Source organism: Papaver somniferum, chromosome 4 (assembly GCF_003573695.1).
Source record: "Papaver somniferum cultivar HN1 chromosome 4, ASM357369v1, whole genome shotgun sequence".
Lineage (NCBI taxonomy): Eukaryota > Viridiplantae > Streptophyta > Magnoliopsida > Ranunculales > Papaveraceae > Papaver > Papaver somniferum.
In genome coordinates this window covers 34316137-34335270 of record NC_039361.1, presented here as the reverse complement: position 1 = coordinate 34335270, position 19134 = coordinate 34316137, and the positions used below count along the sequence as shown (strand labels likewise).

At 36.5% G+C, this 19134-nt stretch overlaps 2 protein-coding genes and 1 non-coding gene across 6 annotated transcripts; 2 read left to right on the top strand and 1 right to left on the bottom strand.

The window, feature by feature from the left end:
- Nucleotides 1–2407: 2407 nt before the first annotated feature.
- On the top strand, nt 2408–12944 carry LOC113275117 (WASH complex subunit 4-like). Of its 3 annotated transcripts, none has more exons than XM_026524559.1 (26): nt 2408–2604; nt 2735–3009; nt 3434–3783; nt 4091–4208; nt 4341–4464; nt 4545–4625; nt 4809–5028; nt 5495–5564; nt 5650–5706; nt 6267–6335; nt 7109–7165; nt 7247–7354; nt 7463–7532; nt 8138–8181; nt 8502–8597; nt 8823–9004; nt 9145–9253; nt 9735–9833; nt 9963–10106; nt 10300–10461; nt 10561–10782; nt 11211–11407; nt 11537–11708; nt 11873–12046; nt 12271–12456; nt 12658–12944. In XM_026524559.1, the coding sequence occupies exons 1-26, from the start codon at nt 2595–2597 to the stop codon at nt 12745–12747; spliced, it is 3486 nt and encodes a 1161-aa protein (XP_026380344.1). In that variant the 5' UTR covers nt 2408–2594; the 3' UTR covers nt 12748–12944. The 3 variants fall into 3 exon arrangements, with proteins under 3 accessions (XP_026380344.1, XP_026380343.1, XP_026380345.1); XM_026524558.1 differs by having other exon boundaries at nt 2409–2604; nt 11864–12046; XM_026524560.1 differs by lacking the exons at nt 2408–2604; nt 2735–3009 and having other exon boundaries at nt 3515–3641; nt 11864–12046; nt 12658–12943.
- A 92-nt stretch (nt 12945–13036) lies between these two features.
- TRNAV-CAC lies at nt 13037–13110 on the bottom strand. The gene has a single exon. It is a non-coding gene; the product is annotated as a tRNA-Val (tRNA).
- Nucleotides 13111–13162: 52 nt separating this feature from the next.
- LOC113275115 lies at nt 13163–19101 on the top strand. 2 transcript variants are annotated; one of them, XM_026524555.1, is made up of 5 exons: nt 13163–13280; nt 13629–13862; nt 16616–16846; nt 16983–17423; nt 17521–19101. In XM_026524555.1, exons 2-5 carry the CDS (start codon nt 13638–13640, stop codon nt 18820–18822), a joined length of 2199 nt encoding a protein of 732 aa, XP_026380340.1. In that variant the 5' UTR covers nt 13163–13280; nt 13629–13637; the 3' UTR covers nt 18823–19101. The 2 variants fall into 2 exon arrangements, with proteins under 2 accessions (XP_026380340.1, XP_026380341.1); XM_026524556.1 differs by lacking the exon at nt 13163–13280 and adding an exon at nt 13360–13448.
- The last annotated feature ends 33 nt before the right edge of the window (nt 19102–19134 follow it).

Sequence of the window (19134 nt, the reverse complement as noted above, 5' to 3'; positions counted from 1 at the left end):
AGGTCCTCTAATCAAAATATTCTAAATATCATTTTGATATTCAGAATCTCTTTTTTTCCATGAGAAATATGTTGCATTATCTTTAGTTTTTCTAAGAATGCAATCAACAACATTAACATGGGTTAGAATATCCTTCCATAATCATCATACTTCATAACTAAGTTTATGAGATCTCAAGTGATGGAATCAAATGGAAGATTATATCTTGAAGTAGTTACTCCCAAACTATAATGAGGGAGATTGTTTTCATAAACTTGTTTTATCTCACTCCTTCCACCTCCACCATCAGCCTCATTTATTCCTCTTGAGGTACTTGACTGCTGGAGAAACCAAACTCAGACAAGGTCATTTTATCTAGACTCAAGCAAGTATGTGTACAATTTATGGTGAGGATTAAGATTTGAATCGGGTTTAAGGTTTTAGTCTCTGAGTCTGTGGGATTTCGATCCTGAGTGAAATGATATGAAATTAAACATAAATACTATGTATATGCCTATTTACATGTTTGTGACTCTCTGAGTCTACCCTCTGAGGAATCGGTCCACCATCTGGGCCTGGGCCTGAACCAGAATGGCTAGCCTTTTGGTCTGTTCCTAGATCGATCTGCAGTACATACATACATGTTACATGTATATGAAAAAGTAGGCATAAATAAGCTTGTTGTCACAAAAATAATACATGCCGTCTTTAATATTAAAGGTTGAACCGTAAGACTCACCGTGCAAAACAACAGAAAGAGTAGTATAATCAGGGAGACAACATATACAATCAAATTATGAGGATGTAGGGTGAAGAAGTTCAATATACATATGTAGTAACATGTAGATAGACCATATACAATGCCCATATCATATTTTTTTTTCCAAATATAAGGAAGATTGTTGCCGTCAATGCAATTAAAAATGCGCCGAACCACAAAAGCACACGAACACTTATAGCGATATCGAGAACAATGGATATATTCATGATATAATTGGAGAAGTACCATGGTTGAATAATTTTCCAACCACATTATTCTTCAATTCAACCACTGCCCTATGAATAAAAAAGTTAGAACAATTGTGATGTTGGTACCCCAATCCTCCACGTATACTATCAATGATGAATGACAAGATAAGCCAAGCGAGGAAGATTCTCAGGAAACTGTTCATGTTTTTTAGTCTTGGGCTTACACTTTTCTCATGATCACCAACACCAAAAGGATATGATTCGAATGTGATGTACATGAATTCATTACCTTTAGAAAAGGGCGATGAAGAAGGAAAAACTGCTCATCACCTTTAGAAAAGCTTGTGTGGCACCACTGTTGCAAAATTAACAAACAAGACCCCAACGTTGTTCAATCGAGCCCGTATCATCTCCCATGGTACATACCCTCATATTCTTATAAACAATATGGGGTAGATTCCCCGTAATTCTTCAATATCAAATGGATGGATGTGGCTAGACATATGCAAAAACATGTCACAAAACTGTATTATAATATGACCACAAACTATATGCGATTGTCACGTAGCCTTAACTAAAAGCCGTCGGTGTTCACAAACTCTATATTGAAGTTTGAAAGGGAGATTGTTCCGTAAACTCGTTACTAGATATAGTGAATATCCACGATGGGAGAAACAACTCAAGATAATGGACTATGTTTTGGGATTCACGTCAGTAGGCCAGATTGGTTATAGGTCTAGAGATGATGAAAGAACTGAGTAAGTGTTTACTTGGTCTCAACTATGGGAAGTTGTGGTACTCGATTTGTATAACACTTGATTCTGAGAGTATTCAAAACTAAACTAGTTCCCGAGGTTTTTCTGCCAGGCAATTTTCCTCGTTAACAAAATCTTATGCGTCGTGCCGTTACTTTAATTTATGCATTATAATTATATATTTTTATACTTATAACTAAGTTAAAAACTATTTGGTGAAGCATTTAAATTTTGTTTACCGTGCGAGGCAAATCTCGTTTTAGCTTCGGTCGGGACTGAGATACTGGGACAATTTTATCTCGAGAGATTTTCGGTGAAATCTCGTGTCCCTATATATATGTTAAATATTTTGCACATATATGTGTATATAGATATAAAGAAATAACGTCAACTTTTAAGAAACGTAAAAAAAAATAAAAAATTCGAGTTTTTAGGGATTGGATTTAGCTTTTTTTTTTTTAATTAAATTTGCATATGTTAAACTTATCTGGGCAGAATCCCAGCCATTTCTCAATGGATCTAGACTGTGTCAGGGAGTTTTTCGGTCAAATCTCGTCTCGTGCGAAACCACAAGTTTGGGCCATATCTTAGCCATCTCGGCCGAGGTTGACTGCACGGGGTTCAAACTTCAACCACTAATCTTCGAACCACTGTAGCAGAGTAGACTTGGTTGGATTAACGTTTTTAATGCTGTCATCGAAAATACTACTTAACCCGATGGATTTTGCACCTGGATTGCCGAAATTTTCCTTCACTTAAGAGATACAGTGAGTTGAGCTTTAGCACCCGAGCTTGGGAGTTGGCGCTACTTCCAGACTGTTTTAGTCTTCTCTTCTGAAATAGAATTTCTATTACAAACATTTTTTCAGTTTGTAAACCCTAACAAAATTCATGGCATCGGGTAAGATTTGTCACTCAATTTCTTCCAGATTCAATGGGAATTGAAAATTCTCTAACCTAGTTTTGATCTCTGTCTCTGTTAAATCTCATTTTTTCAAACTGAAATTTTGTTTTACATTTTTCATTTACAGTTGCCCTTGAAGAACAGCAAGAAAAACTAAGAAGATTAGTAGATGATTGGAGATTACAAAGCAATCTATTGTTAAACAACTTAGCAAAAGATCCATATAGATCGTCGTCAACATTTGATGCATGTAGTTCAAAATATGATCCAATTCGTGTATTTGCTGAGCCATTGGAGCATTCTAGTCTTTCAACACTTCTTGAATCGGATAATGTTGCAGTTTCGAAGTTTGTTGCGGTGCTTTCTTATGATTGCAGCGAAATTTCCAGACTCAGTCGATACGTATGTTTTTCTCAACATTGACTTGATTTTCTGCTCTTTCAGTGCGGTTTTGATTCTGAAATTGTTGGAACTGCGCTGTAGTAGGTTTTTACTTGATTAGTAATTGCAGTAGGACTCAAATTTTAGGAAATGCTAAAAACTAGTATAAAACCGATAAACGTTTGCTATTTTGTTTTTCAAACGGAGTCTCTATCGTTCTCGATATACACTTCAGTTTCTGCTGATATAACGCAAGGAAGTAAGATTTATTTTCTTCCACAGTTAGTAAATGCCAGAACTATGTTTTTCTAATGCTGGTTATTGAGTAAGTTGTTTCTTCTGATGAAAAACAAGATGAGTGCTTTAAGCTGCTGGGTTTAGTTTCATAACTGTTGAAATGCTGCATGGTCAGTAAGACGATAATAGTTTCTTTTAATGCTTGTAGGCCAGAAGAAATATTTATAGACAACTTTCTTTGTTTGGTCATGGATCAATTCCCCAAGAAATGCTATTGGAGGGAGAGCCACAGAAGGCCTTTGGTCACGCGTTACCATTGTTCATGGAGCTATCAGACATTACTCGTAGGATGAGTGCCGTGATGTGCAATTTGCTCCAGCAGCTGGATTTCATATACTCTCTGCAAGACAAGAATGGTACACCATGCAAATCTTTTAAGAACATTACACTTGTAACCGCCTTTACTTCCCTCGGTGATGGTCTGGCGATGTTTCTTATTTTGGATGAAGTATTGGCAAACAATGACCACATTAAGAACTATTTATCTCTTTTCACAAGGTATACTTTGACTTCCCGTGGATTGTTGTAGACATCTTTTAAAACCTGTTTTCACAACCTAGTAAAAGTTTGAAACTTATGCCTATTTGCTTACTGATCATTTTAAGACCGCATCTTTTTATTGAGTTGGCAATATCCTTTGGGTAATGTTGTATGATAGAACCACAATTTTGAAGTAATATTGCGCGTGTGTCCAATGTAGCTTATACCTGGAGAACTTGGGATGAGTTTGTTGTAAATGATCTTTGTACAAATTCTTGTTACTTTTGTTTGTGACTCAGTTTCTAAGAATCATATTTTACTCTAGTATGTTGAATAAGGTAAAACTTGAAGTTGACAACCTTGGGATTGCGGCGGGGGATCTGGACTGCCTAGATCAAGTACTTAGTCATCTAGGAAGACTTTTGGGGTTTGGGCTGTTTAAGGTAAAATACTGACTTTTCTTTTATGCATGAGCTTTAGTATCCATTTTCCAATATTTCGTTTCTTCCAATTTTATTAGTTTCTCAGCATTGTGTTAACCTTAAAGGTATAAGATAGTTCGCTTCTGGTTTCAGCGTTTATTGCGTGAGGAATCGTCATGGAATGAAATTCTGCAGAAGGTCAACCATAACAGAAAATTCCTTGATGCATGTACTTCATGTATTCACGATGGTTTATTAGCAATCATTCCACGGCTCGGTAAGTATTAAGTAGTTGCTTTGAAGTTTCTTCTTTTCTTTTCATCGCAGACTGAAGAGTCAGTAATTTGTGTGGCACAGATACGTGGAAGGAGTCTCTTTTGGATCGTAAGGAGATTCTCCATTACGTGGCTCTACTTTTATTTGGTACTTATGCTACAGGTATGGATCTCTACATGTTCTGGTCATAATTATCTGTTTTTTGTTTTTGCCACAACTGCTTCCTAGTTTCTTCTAAGTCTCATCCTAGATTATTTTTATTCACTAACTAAATTGGGACAAAGCCTGGTGCTGAATCTCATCCTTTTTTTCCAGTTGATGATTTTATGCATCTGTTACTTTCAGCTCAAATGCCGGAGAAAAGATTAGGGAAGGTCATAAAGGAGATGCTTCAAGTGGTCCCTGTAATTTATTGTGAAGGTGGTTTTAGATTTATACTCTTGGACTTGTTGAGAAGTCAGTTTATTCCACCGCTATCAGCATGGCCTATATTGAGAGATGCTACAACCGAATCTGCTACTGTCAAGAATAAATATCTTATACATCTAAATGAGATGTATTCTAGGTATGCTTGGATGCTCCTTCAATATGTTTTATTTTATACTGAAATTTAGACTCATCGTATCTTGTTAAGATGTTTATAAAATTATATACACACATTTCTTTTGCATAGAGTTAATTATCATATGGAAGAGGCGAAGAGTAATGTTCTCACATTTGGCAATCATATCCTAGTATCCTATGAATGTTCTATAAAACGAAAGCAATCATTATTTTGTTTTTTCTTCCAGGTTTTTGTTAGTTGCTTACTTCGCATACACATTCTTCATGAGAAAGCTCATTTGACAAGTATTTGTTTGAATGCTAGTCATTTTGTGGATTTGGCAGTCTGATAAATTAAGCATTGCCCGATGTATAGCCATGACCTGTTTTCCCGATTTTAATTTTGTAGATTTTTTTTTTAACTGCACCAGTATGTGTTCCAGAAACATTTGAATACCATAAGAAATGTTAACTGATTTACCTTTCAGGGACTGGCAGCCGATGAAAAATGCATTAGCTTGTTGGGTTGCATCCTTTCAGTCAACTATATATCAAATGGTAGTTGATGAATTGCTTTATCTTCTTAGACCTTTCTGACTTACTAAGTCTGGGGTATTGAGTCGCCTGTTTACTGTGGGTGTAGGTCGAGTTGTCAAAGGTTGAGGCATGCCTAACACTTCACTTCAAACAGATTATTCAGGTAAAAAGTAGAAGTTAAATTAGAGCTGTATTTTGGCTAATCGCATGGGTAGTTACTCATCCATTAACAGATTATTTAGGTAAAAAGGTAGAGTTAATTTAGAGCTGTATTCTTTATATTAGTGTCATATATCAGAATATTGCGAATTTATATGACCTCACGTCATTTTAAAAGTGAAATTTTGAACACATGATTCTAGTTCCCATCTGAGCCAAGATTGACAGTCAAGGTTGTAAGGCAAGAAATAGACAAGTATTTTGTGCGACCCACCAAAATTATAATCATCCAGGGGTGGAAGGACGGTCTCATCACCACTTAGATCGTCCACAGTTAACATTCGCCCGTTTTGAAACCTCTTAGGCCTTAAAAAGGTTAGTTTGGCATATATATCAGTAGACAGCTCATAAATCACCCCCGGTTCATCTTCATGTGGGAGCCACAAATATGTCCCGAAAGTTCGTTCTTGTTCTGGGGAATATGCCTTGTGTATCTCATGTATGATGTATGTCGGAGTTGAACATCAGCTTGGAGACTTATTCAAGTGTACTAATCCAGTGCAGGGAATACTTCTGGCGAATAGAATGCAAATGATGGTCACGTCGATGTTGGATCTTCATATGCTACTTCAGGTATGCTAAACATGCTTATTCAGTGTCTTTATTCATTTTCGTTAGCTCGAAGTGGTCAGTGATAAATTAAGCTTTTAATTTCCCATGGTGGTATGTCTTGATGAGTAAAGGGCAATGAAAGATGTACCTGGTCTCCGATTTTGCTTGCTACTTTTGTAAATTTATAAGGTTAAAAGATTGATTTTCCAGCAAGTATATTTGAGTACCATGCTCTACCTTACAGAAAATAAAGGCAGGAGTTGAGCCAATGTGAATGCAGAAAATAAATTGTTTTCCTTTGTATTGGTAAAAGACTATACATAGTGCATACCAAAGCTGTCCTTACAGATGTTCAGTTAGTAGTTAGTATTTGAAAAAAACTTAATCAGTGGCAGCTAGTTCTCATAGGTTCTACTTGACACAATTGTTTAAGGCGTATTTTCTATATTAGCAGCTGTCTGGATTCCTTTTGGTACTATAAAATGATAAATATTTGAATCCAATGGATCAGGTGATAGATTTGTGTTTGGGACCCCATCATCAGTAAGTCATTTTTTATGTTATGAGTTTTATTTACTTGTGTTAGCTATGCCATAGAATCACCAGAACAGTGTATACTGAAATTAAAGGTCATTTTTCCTTTGCATCACCAATTTGTGATCTTTAATCAGTTAAGTTTCTTTGTAGGCACTTTTCTTATTGTCTATTACACTGTTAGTTTCTCTTGTGATTACTAATATTGAGTCGTTTGTATTTTTGGTTTTCTCCTTTTAAAAACTCTAGAAAATTTGCAGGTTCCTATCAGGAGAGAAAGATTGATGTCTCTCTGCCACATTGTAGTTTTAATCAAGGTAAGACAACAATATTGCTATTTTCAATTGGAGGACCTGTTGTGGTTACGTCTTGTATGTAATGTAGTCTGTTTGATATAGGTTGTTGAGAGCACATTCAGAAAGAAGGAACTAGATATCATCCAAACTCTTCCACATATGATAAATCTTATCCAGGAGGAGATAGAGCAGTTACTCCTACTAGTAAAGGTATATATGTTTATCTGCTCTTGGGCGTTAGCGTGTGATGTTGCACACTTCCATGTTTTATAACGTTAATTTGGAAGTGCATCTTTTGATATTAATCGTTGTTTGTAGGAAAAGCTGCTGTCAGAAATTTCTAGAGGAAGTCAAGCGGGCAAGATTAAAATTTTAAGCTCTTTAACACGTAAGCATATATTTGGGCTTCATCATTCTCCCTTTCGGGAAGTTAAGACTTTTGACCTTTAAATGAAAAGAAACTTGCTTACACAAGAATAAATATATCATATAGAAGCTATTAATTATTCAAAAATATTCTCAGCAATAAATTTCTGTAATATGAATAACTGATGCTCGTTTCAGGAGTGCAAAAAAATAAATAAAAAAAATACTCATCAAGTGCTAATTACCCATGCATTCATGTACTCTCCATCATTCTTGTATGTCATTCTTTCTGTGTTTGTAGACAACCTTTATGTCTTTTGGTTGAGTATTGATGAGTTGACTAATAGAAATAAATAGTCCAGAACAATATTCGTTGATTTTAATCAAAAAGCAATTTGGCGACAATCTTGGAGCTTTTCATGTACTGGAGGAGTTTGCATGAGTTGGATTTTTTGAGGAATATTAGTCTATTTGTAATTTGTAATTTTGTATACCCACTTGAGCTGATTCAGTGCAAGATTCTTTCTTTACCTTGTTATCATTCTTTGATTTTGTGAAGTTATATTTCTATGCAAGAATATAGGGTATCTTTTGTGGTATTTTGATCTTAAACTCCTCTGGATGTAGGTGGTAGAGATACAGACACAAGGCTGACAGATGCACTTTCTTTGGTAAAGACACATATGTTACCACCATCTTGTATATGACTCTTTATATAAATCTGTGCTTGAATTAAGCTTTGCTTTGTTCTAAAACATCCCCTCAGTTTTCCTTTGGTACACGATCTTTGTTTAATAGTTTATAATTTCTTTTATCTCTATTTCATACAACATCTGATCTCTGAAACACAAAAATTGGACAGTTTCATGGTATAGGAGTTAGCCTTTTCAGGCAATTCTAGGCATCAGGACCTTGTTGAAATATATGATCAGTTTGAAAGCTTGATGCTTTTTCTGATAGTCTTTGCAAAACGTCTTGACCATTTTTATAGGTGCTGATATCATTGCGTATGCTGGAAGGAGGGGGTAGCGGTGAAAGGCTTTGCATACTTTCTACAGCCCTGGATGTCCTCCAAAGCATTGTACTGGTTAGTTAGTGGACAAAACTTGCATTCTGTAATTATCATCCATTTTACCATGAGAATGCTACTGTTCCCCTGCCCTTAGCTTTCAACTGCATTTGTTGCAAACTGATCCTGCATTTGGGCTTGCACACTTGAATGTGGATGTGTGGGACAGTCGTAATAATTCTTATTCTCTCATGTTTCACCCATGGATCCTGATTTTATGGATATATTTGCTCACTGAACCAGGGTTATCTGGACATTGACTACTCACGAATCAAGAAGCTCATATCCAAGGTTGAACTTGTTGCTAAATTTCAAAGAATATTGGAGGACGTTGCAGAATGCAGCTTCTTGTACTGGAGAGAGGAATTAATAGGAACTTGGTTTTCCATGGTTTATATGGATGTAAACAAGCTCTCATGGCTGCAGTAAGTCGACAAGAAACCGATTATGCTATATCATCTATACTAATAGACATCTAGAACTTACTTTGACGTTTAAAAGGAATCAACATATCCTATATTTAAGTGAATGTTGCTGTATAGTGTAATAAGTTTTCGATTTTCAGGTACCTTCTTGATGCATTTTGTGATGGATTGAGGCTTCTCAAACATGGTCATGTAGGAAAGTCGGTCATTCATTCACTGGAGGAAAAAATAGAGAGTGCAGTTAAAAATGTGTGTGAGTTTAACTGCTGAATTCGCTATACTTGTATGCATTCGTTTCAATTAGCATTGGCTTTCTTTGGTTTCAACCCTTAGTTGAGATATGTCATCCTGTAGTGGTATGGAGATAACTGGGGTGTTTTTGGTGGGTATAATCTCCTCGCCAGTGACCACCCTCGAAATATCCATCCCGATCTGCACTTGTTATTCCATCAAAAGGTGTTTGAAGTGAAATAATGAAAATGTTGAGCTATTTATGGATTATTTTTGACCAACTTTGTTGGGGGTGAGTGATTTAACACCCTCATGTTCATATAAGCGTGTGCATGCGTCCACAGAAACATTTTAGGGATAGCGTTATACAAGGATCCTTCCTTCTATTTATAATTCTGTCACGATATAAGTTCTTTTTCTGGGAAAAAGATTCTGCTACTGTATTCCTTTAATTGATGGCATATTCTGCTCATCCTAAAAGTGTCTGCTTTGATCACAGGATATTATTGCACCTCTTTGTAAAGATATCGAGACTGATCTCCGGCTTCATGTTCATTCTACCCACTTAAAGGAATCTGTGCCTGTAAACCCACGAAAGGTAATCAAGTTTTGCTGACTGAAGACATCAGTCTCCCCTTTTTCTCATTTTTTTCTTCTTGTTTTGGGTGAGTGCCTCCTCTTATCTACTGCTGTTGTAATATGGTACTGTTGTGGATTTTTGCACCAGACTGGCGTACGGAATCTTTCTTGCTACATACAGCTGAAGCCTCTGCGGCTACCAATGAAGTCTATTCATATTAAGTTACATGTGGAGAGTTACTTGAATTCTGCCTTCCACAAATACACAGCCATGTCACCTAATGATTGGAAGGTAAATATCATCCTCCTTTAAATTGTACAAAGTATTACTCCATGTACCTTGCTATTGGATGCTTCTAGATGCATGCAACTTTGCAAGAGATGATTGTTGCCATGTGCTAGAACCTGTTTACACTTGAACTATTGTAATATCTGGCGTGGGGACGGTTGTGGGTTTGAGCTGATTCTGACATGTTTTACTCCAGATATACTTGGATATGAGACAACTAGCCGGATTGAAGTATGGGCTTGTATTAAATGAGATTCATCTACCGGAGCATTCGTTGGAGACTGATTTTGATGTGTCTTGTATTATGCAAAATCTTGAAGAGTTTGCTGCTACATACTCGTATAACATGAGTAATCAGGTGAGATATTGGTAGCTTGCATCTGTTTCAGAGGATGTTGTACAAGGATTAAGTATGCAAAGAAGGTCTAATTGAGTTACAATTATTTTCTCTTTTTAGGCTTTCATAAGGAAGGCTTCCAGCAATCATGGTCGAAAGGCCTCTAGTGTTTTTGGAACGGACAATGTTGTCTCTTCAATAACTACCCATGGTTTTGGAATGATCTCTGCAGCATTAAACTCTGTGCGCAATTATGTAACTCAGAAGATTATAGCTCTGCCGGAGTTCCTTCAAGAAAATTTTGTCAATTCTATTTCACGGAAGGGTATCAACGTCTTGAAGGTATGTGATTTCTCGTGTAGGAGAAAACATGTCAACAATATCCACTGTAGTATATAATAGAGGGCCTCCCTTTAAAGTTATTAATCATTCTTATGCAAAAGCCTGGGATTCTTGATATACTTGCCTACTTTTGTAGTTGGCATCGAGTTAGCTCTAAATATACCAACTAGGGAACATTTAACTAGGTGTAGGTGGCGAATAATAGATAGTCTCTCAAGAGTATTTATCTAATCACTAGATGTGACAATGCTCTTCTCCTCCTTTATTCGGCAGCTTATTTATGCATAAATACATGGTTGTACAATGTACGATAACTATTCATGTCGGTGGTCACATTTCTGCGTGAAATAGTCTGTCATTCACTGTACTATAAATTGTTGCACAATAACAATTTGAATGTTTTTTTTTTTTTTTTTTTCGTATTGAAGATCAGCAAAAAAACTACAATTGGTTATCCTTCAGTACAAGGGGATAGGTACGATGTGGCTATGAAGCTGCCATTTGGGGATGATGAGTTACGGCTTTTGGAACAGATACGCTGTACCATCACCTATATTGGTAATGTGTTAGGGTTGGTGCGGGTCCTGCAAGCAGGGTGTTTGCGTTATGCCTACAGTGAATCTCGGTATGAATATGACACAAACTTCACAAATGGATTTATCTTGTGCTAGCAATTGATTCGTATTTGATCTAGCAAAAAGGAACAAAGAAGCAATTATGTTTCACGAACTCAATAAGACTTTCTAACTTGTAGGTTTTTATGCAAACCGGCAAGTATTACAAGTTACAACGAAGAATTTCAAAAGCTTGGCTCAATAGATGGAATGGTCACAGCCGCCAAAATAATGGACACAGCAGTAGAAATTACACATCAAGCTGAAGCGCATGTGAATTTTTTTTCTTCTCTTCTTACTACAGTTTCAAAGGTAATTTTGATTCTTGTTCATGTCATATATGAGTCTTAGTTGCTAAACCTCAGAATATTTCAGTGGTTAATCTGTGAAGAGTTTAACTCCATTCTATTACTACTTTTGTCTTCTAAATGAATTAATAGTATTGGTACCTATTCATTTGTATGTAGGGACTTCAGAGCAGTGAGAAAATGCCTCTCAAGGATTTCTATCTTATAATTCCACCCCTTATAATCTACTCATTAGATTTCAAAATCAATAGCAAGGATAAAATAATGAGGAGGGGCCTTGATATAGTAAACCAAATAATTATGGATGATGGGTTCATGATGGGTGTTGCATTTGTTCTCAAGGTATGTTCCTCAAACTTTTTTCTTACCTCTTCTGTTAGCAAGCTGATTTTCCTCTATCGTTATAGTTGGTGAAAATTATGCGAAAGAAAACGGGTGATTTAAAAGCTAAATTTGCTTCTGATGCCATGTTTTTAATAATTGATAATGGTTGGCAATTATTCTGATAAAATATGCACAGGAGTTTCGTAGGCTAGTGTTAACGTTCCCAAATATCTATATTGCAGGTCACAGAACAAGAAAAGGCACTAGATGGGCTTCACTGGTTTGCCAACATGAGTGAGCACTTAGATCAGCAGTTGCTGTCTCTGGAGGGAAGTAAAGATACAGAGCAACATACGGGCAACAGTGGTCTTACCCAATTAAAGATATGGGGCAAAACAGGTTCACCAATTTCAACAGAAACAAAAAAGGTTTGATAAACATCTCCTTTTACTCGTCAACAACTAATATTTTTTCCCGATTTTGCTGAGTAAAGGTTTTACTCGGGTATCCTAGAATCCTTATTTTGTTCAAACGGACCTTCTAGTTCCTACAATCATCTACGTCTTCCTCATTTAGTTTATCACCTGGCTTGATTACTAACATCCTACCCCATATAACTGGGTTTGCAGGTCATTGATAAAATCAAGAATTACCAAAATGAGTTGGAGCTTGTTCACTGTAGTCTTGATATCGCGCAGACAATCATCATTTGTAACTAGGGGAATACTTTAAGCTGATGTAGTTATTGTTGTTTAATTGTATCCCTTTCTTTTAGTTGTAAAAACATTTTCATGCCAAAAGTGCTTCCTCACTTAACTATACATATACCCTTTCTCATACTGAAAGGTTAAAGCTTAGCTGAAAATTCCATTATTGGAACAACAATAGTCATTCCAGCTTATTTTCAAATCTCACAAGGTTACATTCCACCTGGTTAATTGCTGCTCACTTTTGTTCAGCAACCTCCTAACGAACTCCAAAGAGGGGGTTAGTAAGAAAAAAAATAAATGTCTGATCCCAGGTTCGAACCGGGGACCTTTAGCGTGTGAGGCAAACGTGATAACCAACTACACCAACCAGACCTGTCCTTAAAAGGCTCGCATTTCTATTTAATTATCTAATAAAGCATCTATTATCTTTTCGGGCAGAATTTTTACCTAATAAACCAGTTTATTGGCGCACCTCTCTCCTCTCTAAACTTCCCTCCCCAGTTAAGCTGCTGCAGCTCTAGAAAGGAAACGAAATCCAACAGGTCTGCTTGTCTTTTCTCATTTCATCTCTGCTCAAAGCCAATATGAATTCCTAGGTTTTTACGGATTAATAATATGCTGCTAAAAAATTGCTTAACAAATTCTTAGTATTAACTGAAGGCTTCGAAATTGAAGAGTAATGTGCAAAACTGATTTTGATTGTATATCTTGTATGTGCGTCCACTTTGTAGGAACCAATAATAGGTTATATACAATTAGAACCGATTCACATGTTCGAAATCATTTAGGTTTAATCAGTGTTTTTTGTTGGTTTTATGAGGAAATGTGATTTAGGGTTTATGGTTTAATGTATTGATTTTGATGTGACATAATTTTTATTGTCTTTTCAGTTCAGAAGAATGGAAGTGGTTGCGGGAGCAGCAGAAGGTGAAGGAGGATGTATGCCTGTGAGGATATTTGTGGGAGGATTGGGTTTAAGTGTTACTGCTCAAGATATGGAGAAGACGTTCTCGTCTCTGGGCTCGATTAATGGAGTTGAGATTGTTAGGACTAGTGGTCGTAGCTTTGCTTACATGGATTTCCAACCTAATTCTTCTAAAGCGCTTAATAAGCTCTTTAGCATGGTTAGTCTCGCTCACCTTTCTTGCGCTTTTGATTTCTTTTTTCTTCTGTAGATTTTGTTTGGTTATTGAAGTAAATAGGTATTCATGTTTTTATGTGAACCAACTTCGTGTGTTTGAATCCGTATTTTGAATTCTTGATATGAACAATTAGGAACCTATTCATGCCAGAAGTAATATGTCCTGCATGTCGTATTTTAATTTTAGAAGGTACACACGAATGAAGAACATAGTTCAGGAACGAAAGAAAAAGCAAAATAAATAGAGATAAAGAACTGTCTGTCTGGCTTTGCTGGCTCTGTTGTACCCATTGTGTATTTCTCATCGAGCTTGGTGTTGGGCCTGTCTTATCATATTCACACGAAAGTAGAGAAAGAAGAAGAACTTATAACATGAATGGAGTAACTTTTGCAATTAAGAAAAATCACTTTCTGTAACTTGTGCTTAGACTGATAAGATGGAGTTCAAATGAAAAGTTAAAAAACCTTCCGTTAGTGATGAAGTCTGAAAATAAACTAAATTGAAGTTATTGGCTTGACATAGTGCAACTTAGTACAACTGATATTGTTTTCCAATTATAGCAAGATGCATAAATCTCAGTCATTTAACATGTTCATGTTTATGGCGTTGCTAGTCAATTTGATGGCATATAAGCAATGTTCCAAAATGCGGAACGCTCTCCTAGCAAAGCTTAAAGCTGCTGAAAAGCATTATGATATAATAAGTAAAAACTTATAAATCTCAACACAATAAAGGCAAACTAAGAGGTTCTCAACATACTTGCAGTGCACATACACTGATGATTTTCCATTCAGAACTCGAATTTCTTTTTCTATTGCAATAAGTTTTGTAGCCTGAATTGATGTCTGTAATCTGTAAATTTACTGAAAGTAGAGGGGAAATATGAACTGATAACAAAAATGGAGTAACTTTTGCAATTAAGGAGGTACAATTTGTGTAACGTAGTACAACTGATGTTGTTTTCTAACCTGTTCATGTTTATGGAGTTGGTTTACTTAGTTTATTTCACCATGTTAATGATGAAATAGGAGAGTCAATTCGATGGCATGTAAGATTGAAATGGACTTTATTTTTTCTTTCTTGCAATTAATTTTGTAACTTGAATTGATGTCTGTAATTTGTAAATTGAAGCTTAATTTGCTTTAGAGTGAAATAGTAGGAGTTTTGGACTCGAATATTATATATCTATACTCTTTCTGTCAAGTTCATGAGTTAACTTAGTAAAACCCACTGGCTTTGTACACTAAAGTTTAGGCTGGAAATACTTTGGGCCTCTCATCAAGCGGAGAGATACGAGAGAATGTCTAAAGACTCCATATTGATCTGTGAGTTCGTACTCGATGAGAATTGTTGGAAGCTGATTGCCCTTGTGACTTACACCTGAACTTATCCATAAAACTTTGTCTGTTTAAATGGAGTAAAAAGGAAAATTTTGATATAGGGATGTGTTGATTTGTACTGCTGTGTTTCTTGGAGTTCTCTCTGTGAATTTTCATGCTTTATGAAGTTTTATTTCCTCGCATGATCTGTTACCAAAGCCACATAGTCTACCCACGACCCACTTACAAAATTTTGACTCTATAATGCTCATATGGCTAATCCTTTGATTTTCTGTAAAAATAAGCATTTTCACTTTTAACTGTATGATATTTGCTAGTAATCTTTCAAACATATTCAGTTAAGCATGTGGTTTTGTCTTTTTCATGGTCAGTGTTCAATTTATGTTTACTGCAGTCTTGTAAGTAAATACTGCATTAGAATAATTGCATCTTTACACTCATTTTATCCCAGAATTTTCTCATAGAGTAACCTAATTAGCAAAATATTGTTTAGGGGTATTTGGTGTTAAAAATGGAACCTATGCTGTGTTTTCTAATTTGATCTCAAAATCTGGTGCACGTTTCGATTCCTTGGCATGGCATCTAATAAGTTTAAACTCATGTGATTCACATTTGAAAAGCTGAAGAATATTAAATCACTGTTATTTTCATTTCAAAGTTGGTTTTACATATTTTGTTGAAGTGTTGAGTTGTGGACTTGTAAAACCATTGCAGGGCTATTTAACTCTTCTATAAATTTGGGAGTCTAACAAGTCATGTGCAAAGCCCCTGCTTACTCGAATCCTCAACATATGTCTCTTCAGAAATAGTGAGAGAGGCTCGTTCATATATGATCCCAAACCAGTAGGACTATCAATTTTGTTGCAAAACCAGCTCACTACACCGATCCATAGTTTCCGCAGAGACATGCTTTCGTCCAATTTCACTTTTAGAGACTTCAACTTTGCTTTCTCATGGTTACTTTTAACATGGATAGTTGCTATTTGATTTTCTTTGATTTTCTTAACCCTGTCCTCTAGCGCCTTTAGGCTTGTGCATTGCGTGGTGTACAACATGTGATGTACAACAAGAGGTGCTCTACATATCTTATTGGGAATTACTATTAATGTCTGGCAATGGTTGATCCTGCTAATAGGAATATAAGTCGTTTGTAAGAAGGGCCACTGGTGCTAAAGTTTGGGTAGATATTCTTGGGAAAAGAATGTAGGATGGACAATTCCTTTATTTGTCTAGTTTTAGCTCATTCATGATCTAAGGAAGTTTCAGATCAATTTTATTGCTGCAGTTTTATTCATGATAGAAAAACGAACACATTCAAAGCTTCCTTAAAATTCTGTAGCATAATGCTTGGGAGGTTAATGACATATCTTTTTTCTGTATCATATAATCATGCAGTATAATGGCTGTGTCTGGAAAGGAGGGCGTTTGAAGCTTGAGAAAGCTAAAGAGCATTATCTTGTTCGTTTGAAACGAGAGTGGGATGAAGAGGCACAAATTGCAAATGAAGCACTTAAGGTCAAGGAAGAAGAGCCTGTTGTTGAGAAAAAAATCGAGCAATCAGAAAAGTTAAAATCATTGACGCAAGAGGCGATGCAACTCAATATCTACATTCCTCGGTTCAGGAAGGTACTGACTATCGTATAGGCTCTTTCTGAGTCCTGCCATATATTTGTATACACACACATTTCAATTTCTTTACTCTCAAAATTAAAATGATGTGAAGCAATGCATGCATTCTAAAAAACGTTAACCATCTATGCAGGTCAAGCCATTGCCTTTTCGTGGATCAGGCAAGCATAAGTACAGTTTCCAACGTATTGAGGTTCCACCACTCCCAATCCATTTTTGCGACTGTGAGGAGCATTGTCGTCCTGTCGAAACTACGAAGAAGGAACATGTTAATGCGCTTGAAATGGAAACAGACTCCGGTGTAGCAGATGAAGAAGAGTTAGATATGATGAGATCCGTGTTGGACAAAATTTTGAGGAGGGAAAACAGTTCAGGAGTTGCTTCTCGCGGAACAGAAATTATTAAAGAAGCTGATGAGTCCACCCAACCAAATGATGGTCTTCAGCATGGTGATAATGAAGTGGTTGGTGAAGAGGGAGGTGCAGATGACCTTGTGATCAACATCGTGAGCGGTGAAAATGGTAGATTTCCATTGATAGGGAGTCAGGGTCGTAGGACAATTTCAACTGATAAGGTATCTCATTGATACGTTTTGTGCACTTAATTTATTGAGGTATGCTATGGGTAACAAGTATAAAATTCTGTCTGTTGCACTGTATTTTGAATTCCAGGAATCAAACTTCAGAAAGCGCCAGTTATCTGTTGATGCTCCAACGTCAAAGAAGCCCATTGTTCAGAAAAGGAAAAACACCGAACCTTTTGATTCTCCAGATCACACTGCTAATAAGAAGGCTCGTTTAGTTCTTGGAGAGGAATCAAACCAAGATGTATTCTCACCCACTGTGTCCAAAAAGAAAGGGAGCGAAACTGAAGCAAAGGGTGTTGCAAAAGCAGCAAAACATTCAACTCCTGAACAGAAATCAAATACCCAGTCGTCGGCAAAAGGTTTCTCATGGACACAAAAATCTCCATGGAAAAAAATGGTTGGTGAGACTTCTGACATGGCATTCAGCATTTCACACATTTTACCAGAGACTACCACAGGCAATTTGTCACCTATATCCAACCATTTGGATGCTGAAAACCCAACTAGCAGCCGAAAGAAAAACAAAGTGAAGAAGCCAAAAACTAAATCTACAGAGAAGGTTTCAAAAGACTTGGAGCTTGGGATAGATACACAAGAAAATCTCACTAAGGAGCGTCCTGCAATTATACCCTTCCAAATTATGTCAGGAGATTCAGAGGAGCATGGAGAAGGCAAACCTACTGACCCAGAGGCAGACATTCAGCAATCTCTAAGAAAATCTTCAGTGGACAGGGCAGATGATTTGCCACTTAAGAAGAAAGGGATCACACAAGACGAGTACACTACAGCAAGTGCCACCACTGATGTTCCATTGAAAATCCTTCCAGAAGATTCAGAGCTCCTTGAAGACTCCAAGCCTACTGAGATAAAAACAGTTGTTAATCAATCAAGAGGTCCATCATGGACACAAAAGTCTTCATGGAAAAATTTAGTTGGTGAGACGAGCAACAGTACATTCAGTCTCACCCACATTTTCCAGAGCATTGCTTCTACTCCAGAAAAAGCACAAGAAGCAAACAGTTTAGGCACTGCAAGCTCCAGTGATGTTAAACCAGCAAGTAATTTTTTTGGTCAGGGTTGGAAATTTAATGAAATTTCAAAGGACGGAAACCAGAAAGACAAGGTCAATGAAGCCAGTAGTTCCCAAGTGTCCAAGTCAGAGTGTGAAGGTGGAACTTTAGCTGGTTCAAAGGGTGTATTCGATTTGTTTAGGAAGAACTTGGAGAATGATAATGAAGTTGGGAAACCAAATAAAAAAGTGGTGGAGAATGCTGTAGCTGCCAATGTTTCCCCCTTCATGAGGTCTGAGGCTTCACAGAAGGAGTATTTGAAATTAAAAAAATCTCTTAGTGGATCCAAGAAAAGAAAGAAAGGAGAAGAAAACTGAAGCTCTTGCAGTTGACTGGAAGTAAAAGTAGGTAATGCTTTTGAAGTCATTTATCCCTGTCGGAGCCGTCTTATGGACTAGGCCAGCTAGGCTGTTGCCTAGAGCCTCAGATTATTGGGTCCCAAACTTTGTAATTTTTCTTACAGTTTTTTTTCTTTTTTTTTCCTCGGCTTTTTGCTTCTAACAGTCGAAAAACAACTTCTTAAATGGTTAGAGGGTGTTTTCCATAAGTAGAAGTCAGTTTTCCATAAATAGAAGTCAAAAAGTTAATTTTTCTTTCTAAAAAGTCAGTTTTAATTTTTACTCCCAAAA